A 17885-nucleotide genomic window follows, 5' to 3' on the forward strand; every position below is an offset into this window, starting at 1 on the left:
GGCGCTGAGTCAGCCTGTGTCTTTGTCGGGGTGGGACCAAGGCAAGTGACCCTCTGTGGGTCAATGCCCTCGTACTCCTTGTGCCGTTGCCTCCACCTCAGGAGGTAACTGGATCCCTGAGACTCCTGGATCCCTACACTATCCTGCCCTGAGAGCTGTGCTTTAGGAGGAGGGTAAATGAGGGACAGAACCATGCTGGACCCTTGGGAGACATTTTAGGTGTACGGGGCCAGCAGTAGAGAGTCCTCTTGGTACCCACCAGTAACTGCTTCTCTGCCTGTAACTCCTCACCTTCCCAGAATCCACTCTCTTGACCCTCTCAGGGGCCCTTTTCTTACTTTCAAAATTCTTCCCTGAACCTCAACAGAACTCCTGACCTAGGTCCCTTTTGCCTCTCTCCACACTCATGGCTTTCTCTCCAACCTGGTGGAGTCTCAGTTTCTTCATCTGTAAAATGGGAATAAAGACAGTACTTACCTTCCAAGAGCAGTTGTGAGGTTTCAACAAGATAAGGACCTTACTGCATTTTCCACAGCACCCAGGGCACCAAAAATGCTCAACAAACATTTGCTGCTGCTGTCGCCCAGCTTTCATTCGTTCATCAATCACATGACCGCTTCCAAAGTACACTCCGTATGTATCGGGCCCTGTGCCAGGAACCCAGGGGTACTGCGCTTGGGCTCAAATGGCTTTAAACCTGCTTGGAGAGAGAAGAGAAATCACTAATCAATGAAAAAAGTTCAGAGACATATAATTTGGCACAGCTTTCTGGAATCTGTCAAAATGCTCAGAAATCTCCCTCAGCAGCTCTGCCTCTTAAGCACCTCCGCATCTTTGTTGCGTCTTTGGCTGCTATTTGGCAGGATAAGCTCATCATCAAGATGAGGAAGGCTGAGATTTGGGAAACGCACATGGGCCTCGTCTGGCTTTACCAGCTAGTTCTCCCTTCTGCACGCCAGACCAAAGTGCCAACGCAGTCAGGGAGTTGGCCTTGACTCTCCCGTCTCCAGGGGACCAGAGCTCAAGTTCCAGCCAGGTTCTGGAAGACAGGGGTTTGCTGACTGGTAGTATTGCAGGGAGGATAGGGAACTTTATTCTACCACCACCCTAGAAGACTCCTTAGAGGAGATGAAGTATGAGGGCTGGCAGGTGGTGAAGGGTGGCCAAAGGCATGGGGGGGAGGGAGGAAGGAAGGACCACACCTAGGGAGAGGGAGGAGTCAGGAATGAGGGAACTCAGCCAGCCAAGAGGATCAAATTCCTCTGGGGTAAACTCTTGAGATAAGCTCTAGGGACTTGTGGGCGCGGGAAGCCCAAGAAGAGAGAGGCAGAGAGGAAGATCCTGCCATTGCACCTACACGTGGCCGCAGCCCTCGCTCTGACAAAGGCCAGCAGGCAGCAGGACCAGCGGGAGCCACCTCCCTCAGGGCCCCACCAGCCTGCCCCTGCTTGCCCCTCAGTGCTTGCTGGGAAAGCCAGAGAGAAGACGATGGAGCCAGACAAAACTCAGATAAAACTTGACCCCAGGTGAGTGAGGGCGGCCGGCCCAGAGCCAGGAGTCAGTTGCTAAGCAGTGGCGGCCCCTATCGCGCGGGCCGGGCCCTATCTCCCTCCCGGGGCCTTCGGCTCCCAGGACACAGAATGAGGCAGACGAATAATGGTCAGGCTGGCCCTGAAGACTTATGAGGGGCAGGCACAGGGCCCCAACAAGCTGTGGGCCCATCCCTGGTGCTCAGAGTCTACTCTTTCTCTGAGGCCCTGCTCTTTCTCTCTGGCCAGTGCCTGGCCCGCTGCCCCAGTGGAAGTGGAGAGAGCGAACCGTGGACTCTTTGGGCACTGAAGCCAGGCCTGCCTATAGTCTGGGTGGCACTTGTCTTACACACCAGCCTGGGCTCACTTGCCATTTCCTCCAAGAATCAGGGCGTCGAGGGGAAATGTACAAGGTCCCTGAACTCAGGAGTGTTTGAGAGAGGGTCAGATAACTGGTGTTCCTTCTGGTAACCCCCCTCCACCTCCCCAAGCCCCATATTCTGAAGTAGGCTGGCGTCTCTACAGGTACACAGCAGATCTTCTGGAGTTACTGAAAACCAATTACAGCATCCCTTCTGCCTGCTTCTCTCACGCTCCCACTGCAGCCCAGCTTCTGAGAGGTGAGTCAGGGGCCCTCCCCAGAGGGAACTGAAAGGAGAAATGAGCATCCCAGCAGGAAGCCAGGACAGTTGAGTGACGCTGACGAGAGGTGGTCCTGAGCTGGCCAGCCTGGACAGTGTCTATCTATCATGGCTAAGGCCTTGGAGAAGAGCACCTCCTCAAGGAGTCAAGAGGCCAGAAGAGGGGCATGGTGGCCTAGCCAGGGAGACAAAGCTGCATGCGGGACCTCCCACAGATCGCAGCCTCAAAGCTCATGCAAGCTGGGGACACGCCTGGAGCATTGTTCAAACCCTAGAGCCATCCAGGGACTCAAGATGGTGCCCGCATGATCCAAGCCCCCAAGAATCCCCCTTGGGGCCTGCACAATAGCTTCTGGGAAAGGCTCTACATCGTTCTAGAGGGGTGGTCATTATGAATAACGTTCTTAAAACTTAGGCGACCCTGTGGAAGTACTCTGACAATGCTGGCCAACTAGGTCTTATACTGAATCGCTTTTGAAAGTGCAAAGCAGACGATGGGACTCAGTTTATTCCCTGGCTGCTGTATGACAACCAATGACCCAAGCGTCTTTCTAGCAAATCCGTCTCCTACCTGTATTTTATTTTGTTTTCCTACTACATGATTAACCACCTCTTAGCTATTGATGAAGAGGAGTCTGTGTCTCTGTGGTATCTTTTTTTTTTAAAGATTTTATTTATTCATTTGAGAGAGCATGCAAGTGGGGGGGGACAGAGCGAGAGGGAGAAGCAGGTTCCCCACTGAGCAGGGAGCCCCATGTGGGTCTCGATCCCAGGACCCCAAGATCACAACCTGAGCCCAAGGCAGACACTTAACTGACGAAGCCACCCAGGCGCCCCTCTACGGTACCCTTAATGTCTTTTCCCAGCCTCCTTCCTGATACTGCCACTTCAGTGAGTAGACTTTCTGACCAACAGGTTGTGGTCAGTGTGGATCAGGAGGCGGACATGGGCATGGTTCAGAGCGTGGTTCAGCGTGGTTTCAGAGCGAATGACAACTGCCGGAGTGCACAGAGAGGTTGGCGGCTGCTCTGGGGCTCGTGCCAGCGGCTAGCTGCTATATCCAGCTCCGGGAAGCCCTCGTTCAGACTGCGGCTGGTGGCACAAGTGTTCCCTTACGTGAGCAGTTGCCAACCAGAGGCAATTTTGTCCCCCAAGGAACGTCTGGCAATGTGTAGAGACCCTTTCAGTGGCCACAGCTAGAGGGTGCCATTGGCCTCTAGTGGGGAGAGGGCAGGGATGCTGGCCTGAATACAAAGGAAAGTCCCCCACGACAAGGAGTTACCTTGGCCTAAGTGCCGGCAGTGCTGAGATGGAGAAACCCTGCCTTACACAGTAAAAATCGGTCTCTCATTGCTTTGTGGCAGAACGTGCAAATAGAAGCACCAAGGATGTTCAAAGTAGGGCAATGGTTCTGGGTCGTGCCCAGGGGGAATGTCGGAGAGTGGAGAGCAGTGGGTGGTGCAGGGGGGCAGGAGCAGTACAGTAGGGGCCGGCAGGTTCCCTGGACACGAAGGAGCTGAATCTGGCAGGATTCCAGGCTGCTGGTGGAGAAGCAGGGGACAACCGGGAGGGCTGGGCCGGTGAGCTGGGGCCTGATGAGTGTCAGGCAGAGGAGTCGTATGTGATCCTGCGGACAGAAGGAGCGGTCGGGGCTCTGAGATTGGGAGGGGGCTGGACAGTGCTTCAGAATCATTACTCCGTAGACAGGATGGATCTCCGGGAAGAAGGGCTTCGAGAAGCAGGGGTATACATTGGAGGTTACCGCCCCAGCCCAGCACGGGGAACAAGAGTCGGAGCCAGAACGGTGTCAGGGAAAGAGAGGGGAGGTTGGAAAGCAGAGGCAAGCTGAAGAAAGAGTGTGCTACCTGGTAAATAGCTTGACAGGGTGAGTGAAGGAAAAAGAGGCTGCTGTCACCACCCTGGGGATGGCGGGGGGGCGGCGGTTGGATGGTGAGGGCAGAGGCGATGACCCCGAGAAACAGGAAAGCCCGGGAAAGGCTCTGCTCCTTCATCTGTAAACTGTTGCTCCTTAAAACTGGTTGCCGTTTAAGGAGGAGCTCTTAGGGGAGAACTACTGAACCTGTGTTTAAAATGCCTGCGATACGACTGCAGTGACAATCCCGACAGGATTTCTTAAATGGACTGATCCAAACATTTATGGAAAGCATGGAGGGCCAGGAAAAGCCAAGACAATTTTGAAAATATGTATGGAGGGTAGCTGCCCTACCAGGGATTAAGACTTCTAATAAGACTAAGCAATGAGTAGTAAGCGCAAGGGGCCTAACAAGTAGAAACACAGAACCCAACAGGTGCCCGCTCGGGCTCGTGCTCCGTGAAGGGTGGCCACACACACCAGTGGGTAGAGCAGACTCTTCGAGAAGTGATCTGGACAATGTATTTGTCCCCAGGACAAAAAAAAATCCGTGTGAAAATAGCTCCAGGGTAGCTTTAATCCAGACAGCTGAAATACCTAATTGGAAAATGCAAACGTTTTTACGAAAGACAATATAGAAAAGATATCTTTATGTTTGCAAGTGGAGAATAATTTCTTAAATGAAACACAAGCAGCCCAAATGATCAGGGAGATTGACTCCATACAACTAAGGACACTATAAACGATGTTAAACGCCAAACCCTAGACTGGGAGAAGATATTTTCCATCCTAACTAACAAAGAATTAAGTCGGTGTAAGAGAAATTACCCAATACAAAGTGTATAAAGTATGTGCACAGACGGTTCAAGCAGAAGAAACCCAAACGACCAATAAATGGACAAAAAGATACTCAATTTGGTCAGGAACTGGAGAGCCGTGAGTAAAATGATGGCATTTCCCTCCAGTGACTCTGAGGTGACAGTGAGGGCTCAGGGCCCAGCGGCGGGCGTCTAACTGGGAGAGCCACTGTGGAGAGTGGTCAGCTCACCGCAGCACGACAGATTCTCATCTCCTCCGGCCCAGAAATTCTGATTTTAAGTGTCCGCATAAAAGAACTCTCCCATATGTGCTGAGACCCGTCCAAGAATATTTATGGAAGCATTTGTTCGTCAGAATGAAAATAATGTCATGAAAACAATGTTGGATGGAGAAAGCATTTTGCAGAATGATGCCACTTGTGTAGTTTTTGTCTTTTTTTAAAGATTTATTTACTTGAGAGACAGAGAGAGCAGAGAGAGAGAGAGAGAGAGAGAGAGCACAAGTGGGGGAGGGGCAGAGGGCGAAGCGGGCTCCCCGAAGAGCAGGAAGTCAGAGGTGGGGGTCCTCAGGCTCCACCCCAGAACTCCGGAATCATGACCTGAGCCTAAGGCAGACATGCTTAACCGCTTAACCGACTGAGTCACCTAGGTGCCCCCATTTCTGTAGATTTTGTAAAATGCAAAGCAATATGGTATGTTGAGTATGTACCTATGTTGTGAAAAATTAAAACATAAGGGAGAAAGATATACACCAACTTCAGAACAGTAGTTAGCTCTGGGAGGTGAGGTGGGGAAGGGAAAATGATCCAGGAGGTATGTACAAGGGCCCTCAAATACATCTGTAATGTTTTATGCTTCTAAAAATAATTTTTGAAGCAAAATTGGCAACATTGTAACACTCCTTAAAATGGGTTATGGGTATATATATTCCTGTTTGCTCTATTATTCTCTTTATTTTTGAAATTTTTGTAATTTAAAAAATAATTATAAAAAATCGTTTTCAATGGCTGTGATGAAATGCTAGTTAAAAGCGTACACGATTTTATAGTATAATTGCAGTAATACAATAGGTATGCACTTTAACCAGGGTGTTTTTTAAAGCTACTTTTTATTGAACAAATACTACACGCCAGGTGCTGTGCTAAGAGGTTGATGAGAGGATGAATAACCTGTCCAAGGTCAAGAGCAAGCAGTAAGTGGGATTTTACTTTGAACTCAGGTGTCTCTGACTCCAGAGCTTATGCTCTTAACTCCCATGAAGACAAATACGCAAAAATGAAAATAACTTTTGGTTAGGAACTAGCTGGAATTATGGGGGATACTCTTTCAAAATTTTAATGCTCCAATATTGTTTTCATTATTAAAAAAATAATCTTCACTATTGCAGACACAGTGGGAAATTTGCTAGTTGCTAAGTGTGTAATTGTATTCAAAATGGTCAGTTAGACAAGCATTTCCCAAAGTGTGTTTCTCGGAATACTGGTCTCAAGTACTGCTTCATGGACACAGAATCTACAGAAAAATAAGTTTTGTAAAAGTTGCATTCTATAACCTCCACTAGGAAATTACAGTATAAATCCGATTAAAAGCTTGAGTATGGGAAGAAATAGGCTTAATTTTGTTTAAGGCATTTCCAAAAATCCTCTGGCCGTAGAACGCTAATATCTATTAAGATGCAGAAAAATAAGGTAGGGGACAATCTTCAAAGAAGATAAATGAGTTTCATGGTCAGCAGTAGTGTCAGGCTATGGATGCTAAGAAACTTCTCTCTTTCTTAGCTTTTGTGCTGTGGCAGTGGATACAAGAGCCTACAGATACAAGCAGGAGAAAGAATACAGAGTGCCAAAGCCAGAAGTTACAAGAGACTGCAAAAGCATGTCTGTACTGAACAGTCACATATGCCCCCACCCCACCTTCCTAAACTTAAACAACTTTTTAGGGTTGCATTTCATTGTTTATATCACTCTACACTCCCTCCCATAGCTATGGGAACACACACCAAGAGGCAGCGTGTGAAATGGTTAAGAGTATGGGCTCAGCCAGAAACCCCTGGGTTTTGCTCCCAGCCCCATAACTTCCAGGCTGTGTGACCATGGGCAAGGTGCTTAACTCTCCAAGCCTAGTTTTCTGGAAAAGCTTATAAAATGGAGATGACAATAGGAATTCTCATGGGGTTATTTCTTTCATTCAACCAATAGCACTTGGAGATGGAACAGAGAACAAAGCCTGACAAAGCCCCTGCCTTCCAGGAATTTATGGCGGGGGGGGGGGGGGGGGGGGGGGGGGGGCAGGGGGAGGTAGCAGAAAATAGGCAAGTAGATAAATATGTAAATAACCTCACTGTGGGTGGCAGATGGGGGGCAGCAGCATGCCAGGCACTCAGGGAAGGCTGGCTGAGGGGGGCATTGAACGGAGAACTCAGTGAGGAGAAGCCAGCCCTGGGAGCTCAGGGAGAAAAGCTGAATGGGCAGAAACCAAGCACCACCAAGTTCCGGAGGTGGCACAGCTTACTTGGTTATTGGGAGACTGAAGGAGTGGCAGGGAAATCCTGAACCTCAATAAACAGAGAAGACCGGAGCAGCAGTGTTTGAGATGGGGAAACGCAGGGCGTGGGAGAGGATAAGAGATCAGTGCCCGAGACCTAGGGTCAGAGGCCATGAAGGGGGCAGTGGTTCTGGGAGCCAATGTGGGGCAGATTTTCAAAGAGGAGGGAGCAGTCGAGACAGTGAAGACAGGGAAAGGCTCTGGCCTTTTGAAAGGGCTCTTTTCACTCTCAGTTCTCCCTGAGTTGGTGAGGACAAGGGTCAAGCAGGGGTGGGCAAGTCCTGCCAAGAGAGGCCTCTAGCAGTGACTCTGCCTTCCCACAACGGACACTGGTTTAGAGAAATCTACTGAATTGGGGCATCTGGGTGGCTCAATTGGTTGAGCGTGGGACTCCTGATTGCAGATCAGGTCGTGATCTCAGGGTTGTGAGATTGAGCCCCATGGGGGTTGGGGGGGGGGCTCCACACTCAGTGGAGGTAGGGGGAGGATTCTGCTTGGGATTCTTCTCTCTCTCTCTCTGCCCCTCCCCCCACCCATGTGCACTCTCTCTCTCTTTCTCAGCCCTGACCTTCTTCTGTTCTCCATACAATTATGTCAATATTTTTAGTTGGTTATCTTTATAGGTTTATTATCCCTTTAGATAATTTCTTATTCTGCTAACTATGAGCAGTACTTCCTGACTTTGCACTTTGTAAGAGAAAGATATTCGTGCCCCACTCTTTCCTTCAACTATTTCCTACCTTGCTCTCCCCAAACATGATTATAATTTTACTGTGCTAATTTTGCAATCTTCTTTGTTGACGTGAGGCCTTTTCTCAGGTATAAATTATATACAGTAAAGGGTAATGATGTCAAGTGTATATTGTGGTGCATTTTTGCCTGTGTGTACATCTGTGAAACCACCAGCTAGATCAAGAAATAGAACATTTCCAGCAACCAGTAGGGTCTCTTGTACTCCCTCCCCAGTTACTCGGCCTCCTGAGACCACTGTTTTAACCTCTACCACCTCTATAGATCATTTTTCCCTATTCTTCAATTTCTATAAACAAAATCAAATGGTATATACTCTCGTATCTGGCTTCCTTCACTCATCATTATTTTTTTTTAATATTTTATTTATTTTCCAGACAGAGAGAGAGAGAGAAAGCACAAGCAGGGGGAGGGGTAGAGGGAAAGAGAGGCCGACTCCCTGCTGAGCAAGGAGCCGGATGCGGGGCTGGATTCCAGGACCCCGAGATCATGACCTGAGCAGGAGTCAGACGCTTAACCAACTGAGCCACCCAGGCGCCCCTCATCGCTATGTTTTTAAGCTTAATCTATTTTGTTGCATGTATCAGTAATTTATTCTTTTTTTATTGCTGTACGATGTTCTATTGTCAGAATAGATCACGATTTACAGTTGACCTTTAAATAACATGGGTTTGGGGCACCTGGGATCGAACCCAGTGTCAGGCTCCCTGCTCAGCTGGGAGCCTGCTTCTTCTTCTCCCCCTGCTGCTCCCCCTGCTTGTGCGCATGCTCTCTCTCTCTCTGTCAAATAAATAAAATAAAAAATATTTTAAAAAATAAACAACACGGATTTGAACTGTGCGGGGCCACTTATTTGAGGATTTTTTTTCAATAATATATGTATGGTACTGTAAATATATCTTCTCTTCCCTATGATTTTCTTTTTTAATAAAGATTTTATTTTTAAGTAATCTCTATACCCAACGTGGGGTTCGACTTACAACCCCAAGATCAAAAGTCACACTTTCCACTGACTGAGCCAGCCAGGTGCCTCTTTATGATTTTCTTAATAACATTTTCTTTTCTCTAGTTTACCGTATTGTAAGAATGCAAAACATAATACATATAACATACAAAACGTGTTAATCAACTACCTAGTTATCAGTAAGGCTTCCGGTCAGCAGTAGGCTATTAGTAGTTAAGCTCGGAGGGACTCAAAAATTATACACAGATTTTGAACTGTGCGGGGGTGGGAGTCCCTAACCCCTGGGTTGTTCAAGGGTCAACTGTATTTATCTGTATTCTTGTTGAATACTTATAAGCTGTTTCCAGTTTGGGCCAGTATGAATAATGCTGCTCTGAGGATACTTTCAGTGATTACAAGCACTCATTTCTGTTGAATATGTATCCAGAAGTGGAATGTCTGTGTCATAGGGTAGGGGTATATTTAGCTTTACTACGTACTACCAAACTGTTTTCCAAAACGGTTATGCCACTCCCAGCTGAAATAAATGAGTTCCATTTTCCCCTTATCCTCATCAGCACTTGGAATCATCAGTCCTTTCAAGCCCTTTCGGTGGGTATGTAATGGCATCTCACATCTGTGTGGCCGTGATAACTGCTGATATTTAGCACCTTTTTTGCTTCATAAACATTTAAGTATCTTCTGTAAAGTAACTGTTTAGGTCTTTTTTTCATTTGTAAAAATCGGGCTGTCTTTTTCTGACCGATAGGAATTCTTCATGTATGGATGGATACTGGTCTTGTGCTAGATATCTGTATTTCAAGTATCTTCTCTCAGTCTGAGCTTGTCTTTTCACTCTCTTAATGGTTTCTTTTGATGAATGAAAATATTTAATTTTAAGAAAGTCCAATTTATCAATTTTTAGATTTGTGGGTAGTGGTTTTATGTCCTATTTTAAAAGACCTTTGCCCATCTCAAAGTCATGAAGAGACACTTCTCTGTTGTCCTCTAAAAACTTTATTGTTTTAACTTTTACATTTAGGTGTTTTTAGATGGTGTGAGGGAGGGGTCAATGTTCTTTTTATCTGCCAAAGGGTATCCAGTAAGCCAGAACCCTTTCTTGAAAAAAACATCCATTTCCCCATAAATTGTAGTGAAGCCTTTGTCATAAATCAGATGACCATATATGTGTGGGTCTGTTAATAAATTGTTTTTTTAACTGAGTGCTAATACGTTTTTAAAAAAATATTACACATTCTTCACAAAGATTTAAAAGCAGCATCTCTGAGGGTAGGACCTGGACAGCTAATTTTTAACAACTACTCAAATGATTGCAATAAACACTAAAGAGAACTACTGAACCACATTTAATTTAAGACTAATGTGAGGCCAACATGAGTCAATTGTCCTTGGAGTCTTTACGTGTATGCATTTCTCTTTTGTTAAAATCCCTTCCTAATGTCGCAGTTTCATGACATAATTTTTGAAGTCAAATTTAAACAGCCCTGAAGTATACCATTGATTACATTCTGCTTTAATTATAATGTTAATTGGTCCACGTCTGCTAGCATGACACCTTTCACTGGAAAGTAGTAAAGTTGACTAGGCACGGCCAACCTCCTAATTCAAAATTCTTGCTAATTAAGTAAAAACTTCTTTGGTGTCTATTTCCTGGTTGAGGTAAGCCTTATCATACCTAGAATTATCTGGTCTAGTCTCTCATCCATGCAGAAGAATCACTACTTTTTAGCTACGTGTTGGATAGTCTAGGTCTAAGAAAATGCCATTCTTCTGCATGGGTGGGAGCGTTGACCAGATAATTCTAGATACGGTAAAGCAATTTAGATCCAAATGAAGAAGCCCACATCTTCTGCCCCTCAGTCCTGGACTTCAGCTCAGGTGAGTTTGCCCTCTCTTTCCATTTAGCTCTGGGTCCTGCACAAATTGCCCTCACAGTCATTATGACTTTGTTCACCCTGGGCTCGGTCATCATCTTCCTGGAAGATGCTGTCTACCTGTACAAGAACACTCGATGCCCCATCAAGAGGGGGACCCTGCTCTGGAGCAGCTCTGCACCCACGGTAAGGGCCTTGTAGCTGCCCTTTGGGAGGGACTAAACAAGAGACAGGAACCATTTTTGAGAATTCCTCTAAACTCAGAATTCAAGTCAGCAGAGGGTTGACTGCTTCTACCCACTTACAATGGGGGGTTGTAATGTGATTTCCATTTGCAGTCAGGACCCCATGCTTGGAAGGCCAATAGGCAGTGGGACAGGGAGTTTGAATTCTTAGAGCCAAGAGAGAGCTGCAGAAACTGCTCAGCCCACCAGCACTGCCACTCACTACTTCCCACCATAGTATTACTGTTAAAAGCAAGCTTCCTTCCGGTACAGGAAAGCAGTGGTTCCTCAGAGGGGGAAGAGGGAAAGAATTTATTTTCCCATGGGGACATACTCAGCTCTACCCTTACATTGTAAACCTTTTTAACTCACTCTCACAGACATTATATAGGTCTCTGGCTTGCTCCCAGGCCATAAGTTTGGACTTCCGTTTCCTTGTAAGGTCTATGTGTGTGTGTGTGGGGGGGGTGGAGAATGGAGCACCTCGAGGTCCTTTTCTAGCAGAGGACACCTGCCTGGGCCATCTCATGTCATCAGAGATGCTCTAGTAACATGCAATGTTGAAAAGGGAGGGTTGGATCTTGACCCAATTCATCCTAAGGATGAACTTACCTACACTGCTCCAGGGATATAGGATGAGACAGTCTTCAAAAGAGCACCTGACCTACAGTGACCTGCTGTCTCTGACCCTAGATATAGAAGAAACTAACCACTGAATTAAAAAAAAAACTTTTAAAAGTTCATTGATTTATTTATTTTTCCAGCCAACCACTTTTAAGTGATGGCACCTTAATTGTTCAGGTTTTGCCATAAAAGGTTTGAGAGGGTGAGCACCAAAGACTCCCTTCTCGCCGTAACCAGCTTCTTGCTCCTCTCCAAGTAGGTCGTGTCTGTGTTCTGCTGTTTTGGTCTCTGGATCCCTCGTTCCCTCATGCTCGTGGAAATGGCCATAACCTCGTGAGTGTCCTGCCCCACCCCCAGCTCTGAGCTGGGTACCCTTTTGCTCCCCACTCACCCAGGACTCCAGAGTCCATGTCTTTTTTTATCCCATATCCCTTCCATAAATCCCTGCAAACCAATTGACCATGAATCTAGGCCCTTTCAACTTGTGCTAATCAGGTCTCTTAAATTTCTCATTCTGTTCATCCTCAGTCAACCATTTTGTTCCTACAAGCCTCAGTTCCCCTCTTCCTCAGCCCCTGGACCCTGTCCTCTCTCTCCCTCTCGCTGCGTCACACATTCTGAATGCCTGGTCCCTACTGTGACCCCCTCGCTGAGCCATACCTCTGCTGCACCTTTTGCAGTCTATTTGTCTTTGCTATCCCCTTAGCTGGCTGCCACTTCCCCCTCTGTGAGGCCCACCTCTGCTCCCACTCCAGGTTTTACGCGGTATGCTTTTACCTGATGATGAGAGTCATGGTGGAAGGCTTTGGTGGGAAGGAGGCGGTACTGAGGACACTGAAGGACACTCCGATGATGGTCCATACAGGCCCCTGCTGCTGCTGCTGCCCCTGCTGCCCCCCACTAACACTCACCAGGTAAGGTGGGAGGGAGAGGCTCCCTCAAGGAACAGGTTAGCCTCTTCTCCCAAGAGCCTCTCTGGTTCTCTCAGCCCTGCTTCAAGTCTTTTGGAATCAGGCTGGTATGGAACAAAGCCAGCGATGAAACGGTGGACATCCCACAGCCACCACCCACACACTGGGCACCCACCCAGGGGTGAGGAAAGCACAGGAAGGAGAACTCCAATTTCAACCACTTAAGTTCACTGCTGCCTACAAACTTTAGCCACATGGAGCAAAGTGGACTTTGGGCTACTTACTTGTCCCTTCTGCCCATTTTGGTTAATGAGGTTGGGGTCAACATTCTGATAGTTCTTGCTCAAAAGGCAGCCCTCTGGTCTGGGGATGAGTGGGAGACAAGAAGAGGGTTCCCAATGCTCTCAACATTCTGGTTTCTTCTGTCCCCATCCATCTAGCCATTTTGGTGTCCATTATGGCAGCCAAGCTTCAGCCCAGGAGCTGAAGGTGTTCTTGAAGTAGGCAGTTTGTGGGTTCATGTTCCTAACCCTTTACTTCCTTCAGGAAGAAGCTTCAGCTGCTGATGCTGGGCCCATTCCAGTATGCCTTCTTCAAGATAACACTGAGCCTGGTGGGCCTGTTTCTCATCCCTGATGGCATCTATGACCCAGCAGACGTAAGCCAGGAGTAAGGGGCGGCAAAGTCCAAGACTCACTTAGTACCTCTGAGCTCTAGAAGGAAGAGCTGGAGCCAACATTCCCTGCAACCAGGGCCCCACAGACAGGGTAGCCCCAGTACAGTGTGGCCATGGAAAAGTAGAGGCTTGGAGACTCTGGTGGGGAGAGGAGAGTGGAACAGGCCAAGGTTTGGGGGCCTTTTTATTACCTTTCCCACCATGGAAGAGGAGAAATACAAGGAGGAGAAAAGGCTTGCCTACCTCACTGACTGCTTTCTGATCTGCCCCCAGATTTCTGAGGAAAGCACAGCTCTGTGGATCAACACTGTCCTTGGTGTGTCCACCCTGTTGGCTCTCTGGTCCCTGGCCATCATCTTCCGTCAAGCCAAGATGCACCTGGGCGCGCAGAATATAGGAGCCAAATTTGTCCTCTTTCAGGTAACTATACCCTGGGAGAGAAAAGAAGATTAATATTAGAGGTTAGGAGGTGAGACTAATAAAGACAAAAGTGGGTCTGGGAATCTTAAGCCGGAGTTTCCTGTGAGATTTAGAAAACGATTCCTGCCACTTCCCAGTTTTTGCTTTTCTGTGCTATAATAGCTTCCTAACACTGCCCTCACAAAGGATCACAAACTGGGTGGCTTAAAACAACAGAAATGTCTTGTCTCACAGTTCTGGAGGCTACAAGCCCATGTCAACCAGGCCATGCTCCCTCTGAAACCTATAGGGGAGAATTCTTCCTTGCCTCTTCCTAACTACTGGTGGTTGACCAGCAATCCCCAGCTAGCAACTGCATCACGGATTTTGCCTCCATCATGACACGGCATGTGTCGTGTGTCTTGTGTCTCTTTTACTCTCCTTATAAGGACAACAGTATATGGGAATAAGGAACCACTCTCCTCCAGCACGACGTCATCTTAACTAATGACACCTAATTAGTTAACCAAAACAATGATGTTGTTTCCAAATAAGATCACATTCTGAAGTACTGGGGGTTAGGACTTCAACATATCGTTTGAGGGGATCCACTTCAACTCCTAAAACGTGTACCATCAACCTTAAATTCTTCTACCTTTGCTTTTTTCTTTCTTTTCTACCCAACACTTTCTAAAGCTCTGTAATGAATCACCACCAGGAGCATCAGCGTTATCATAGTTATGACCTACCTTTACCACCTGTTAGGGACTTTTCATGTGTTACATCTAAATTTTCACAATAATCTTAGGAGTCATTATTATTTCTATTGTACAAACGAGGCCCAGAGATGTCATCGGGCTTGCTCGAAGGCATGTGGGTATGGGGCTAGAATTTAAACCTAGATCTGTCTGACTCTCAAATCCATATTCCTTCTTCTCATCGTGCTGCCTCTTCACCTGCACGCCTCATCTGAAAGTTCTCCACAAGGCACATTTTTTCACTTTGACACTTTCCATTCTCTAAAGCCCAGAGAACTTCCACCAAATGCAGTGATTTCTAGCCCAGTCGTGTTTTCCTTCTCTCTCCACTCTTTCTGTCTCCTCACTAGGCCCTTCTCCTACTCCCACAGCATAGTGACTGCTTTACAGTTAACAATGTGATTTCACATAAATTCTCATTTGATCTAAGCAGATGCCTCCAAAATGTGGATTTCTGGACACACAGTAGGTAGAATTGAAGAAGAGAGAGGCCAGAAGAGCCTGAAATGAGTCAGGGACTGAAAGGGCCAAAAGGATCTGGGCCCCAGAAGCACTTAGGGTCATGCCACAGGGTAAGAGCCCTGTGACTGCCAAGCCTGCCTGTGACTATTGTGGGGACACCTGGACATGCTGAGTCTGCCTTAAAGAGTCTGATGCTTTAAAAAGTGCACTCAGGGAGGACAAGTACTAAGACAAATGGAGTTGCTGGAGCCTCTGGACAGAGATTTTCTTTTTCTTCTTTTTTTTTTTCTTATTGTATCAAAATATGCATAAAATTTACCATTTTAAGTATTTTTAAGTGTACAGTTCAGTGGCATGAAGTGCATTCACATTGTTGTGCAATTATCACTACCATCCATTTCCAGAATTTTTTCACCTTCCACACAGAAACTCTGTACCTATTGAACATTAATCCCCCGTTCCCCCTTCCGCCCAGCCCCTGGCACAGTAGAGATTTTTCAAAGGTGCCTTACTTCATGGCCAATTGCCCATTATTCAAGGACCAGGGAATCTCAGGGTCTTGAGCCAGACAGAAATAGTCTTCTCTAACCATCCACCCTCTTCATCCATTGAGTGCTCATTAGTAGCCATGGCTGAGATAGGGAAATAAACATGGACCGCCAATCAATTCTTGTTTCTTGTCACAAATTCTCATAAAATATTGGGTAGAAGACAAGATTGTACTTTGCCTAAAGATTAAAACTCCACAAAATTTTACCTTAAGTGAGTTTCAACCCTCTGTAAGCGCACAGATCGAAAGGTCAGCTGAATGCACCATGGAAGACCAAGCACAGCCTCAGGGCCATGGGTGCTGGGCCCCTCCTGCCCTTGCTTCTCTTCCATTCTGCAGGTGCTCCTCATCCTGACTGCCCTGCAGCCATCCATCTTCTCAGTCTTGGCCAACAATGGGCAGATTGCTTGTTCACCTCCCTTTTCCTCTAAAATCAGGTCTCAAGGTGAGCACAAGGGAGTCCCTCTCTCATTCCAGAATGGGCGAGAAGGGAGGGTCAGGGAAGACAGAACCTTAGAACAGAGGTTGGGCCAGCTGGCTTCTGCTCAAAATACTCAGAAAGGGATCTCCGAGAAATCCTAGTGAGGTTTTAAGGAGATGGTGACTTCTCTGACCACACAGAGGAGAGCTTCGATCCCATAGCTTGAGGCCAGCCCTGATGACCAATCCAGGAAGCCACTTGTTCAATCCTCAGCTTCTAGGAGAGGAGTGGGTGTGGTATGAAGGCAGAAGGTCATGCTGATGGGGGCGCCTGGGTGGCTCAGTTGGTTAAGTGCGTCGACTCTTGATGTCCGCTTGGGTCATGATCTCAGGGTTGTGGGATCGAGCCCCACGTCAGGCTCCATGCTGAGCATGGAATCTGCTTGGGATTCTCTCTCACCCTCTGCCCCCTGCTCACTCTCTCTCTCAAAAAAAAAAAAAAAAAAAGGAAGGTTGTGCTGATAGAACACACAAAAGAAATGGGGTTTAATGGTAGCCTCAGATTGCAGAAGGTAGAGTCAAGGTCTGGTTCTGGCTCTGCCATCAATCTGCTGTGTTACTTATGACAACTTAATAGCTCTAGACTTGGTTTGAGGACAAACTGGAGAAAAGTGTTGCTGAACTCATATGCCAGGGCTGCTAGTGGGATACCACCTCTACAATTTAGCATAACTTACATTATTTTTCACTCCATGCTGCAGTGATGAATTGCCACCTCCTGGTACTGGAGACTTTTCTAATGACTGTGCTGGCACGCATGTACTACCGAAGGAAAGACAACAAGGTTGGATATGAACCTTTTTCTTCCTCAAACCTGGATTTGGTCCAAGGTGGACATTGAAAAAGACACTGTACACATTAAACGGGCACAAGATTTCCTCACAGTCCCTCAACCTTGACCAAACAGGGATGGATTCCATTTTCAGCACAAGCTGGCAGATTACATTTGACTGTAGGAGATGAAGGAGAATTATGGAATAGGATGCAATTATTTTGGATCTTACCTGGAGAAGGTATTTTAAGTTTTACAATAAACAGGATAGAGTTTAAAATTCTATAATTGTACTGTATGGTGACTAACATAATAAAAAAACTCTTACCAAAAAAAAAAAAATTCTGTAATTGGGTACATTGCCTCTGTGGGTGACACTATTAGCCCTTGAAGTTTGTATACTGAAAGGTCACTCTGAGTTTTCCCAAAGCCACTGAAAGGGGGGAAAGTATATGGTAGTTTGCCTGTTATAAGAACAGGAGTAGAACTCAACCAGGCAAACCCTTACGTTTATTGCAGCATTATTCACAATAACCAAGACATGGAAGCAACCTAAGTGTCCATCAGTAGATGAACGGATAAGGAAAATGTGGTGTATATACACAATGAAATATTACACAGCCATAAAAAGGATGAGACTGTGCCATTCGAGACAACATGGATAGACCTAGAGGGTATTATGCTAAGGGAAATAAATCAGACTGAGAAAGAAAAACACCATATGATTCCACTCATAAATGGAATCTAAAAGAAAATGAATAAAGAAATGAAAAGCGGAATCAGAACTATAAATACAGATAACTGATACTTGCCAGAGGAGAGAGGGTGAGGGGTTAGGTAAAATGGGTAAAGAGGAGTGAGAGATACAGGCCTTCATCTGTGGAATGAGTTAGTCACAAGAATAAAAAACAGAGCATGAGGAATACAGTCAGTGAATGGCACCTGGGTGGCTCAGTCAGTTAAGCATCTGACTCTTGAGTTTGGCTCAGGTCATGATCTCAGGGTCATAAGATTGAGCCCTGTGTCGGGCTCCATG

The 17885-nt window shown here is 46.6% G+C and overlaps 1 protein-coding gene across 1 annotated transcript; it reads left to right on the forward strand.

Annotated features, from left to right (window-relative positions):
* The first annotated feature begins 552 nt into the window (after positions 1–552).
* On the forward strand, positions 553–17430 carry SLC51A (solute carrier family 51 subunit alpha). Its single transcript, XM_040621729.1, has 9 exons — positions 553–633; positions 1957–2149; positions 11025–11179; positions 12101–12174; positions 12597–12755; positions 13299–13410; positions 13702–13848; positions 15937–16042; positions 16779–17430. Exons 1-9 carry the CDS (start codon positions 553–555, stop codon positions 16916–16918), a joined length of 1167 nt encoding a protein of 388 aa, XP_040477663.1. The 3' UTR covers positions 16919–17430.
* The last annotated feature ends 455 nt before the right edge of the window (positions 17431–17885 follow it).

Source organism: Ursus maritimus, unplaced genomic scaffold (assembly GCF_017311325.1).
Source record: "Ursus maritimus isolate PB19 unplaced genomic scaffold, ASM1731132v1 scaffold_4, whole genome shotgun sequence".
Classification (NCBI taxonomy): domain Eukaryota; kingdom Metazoa; phylum Chordata; class Mammalia; order Carnivora; family Ursidae; genus Ursus; species Ursus maritimus.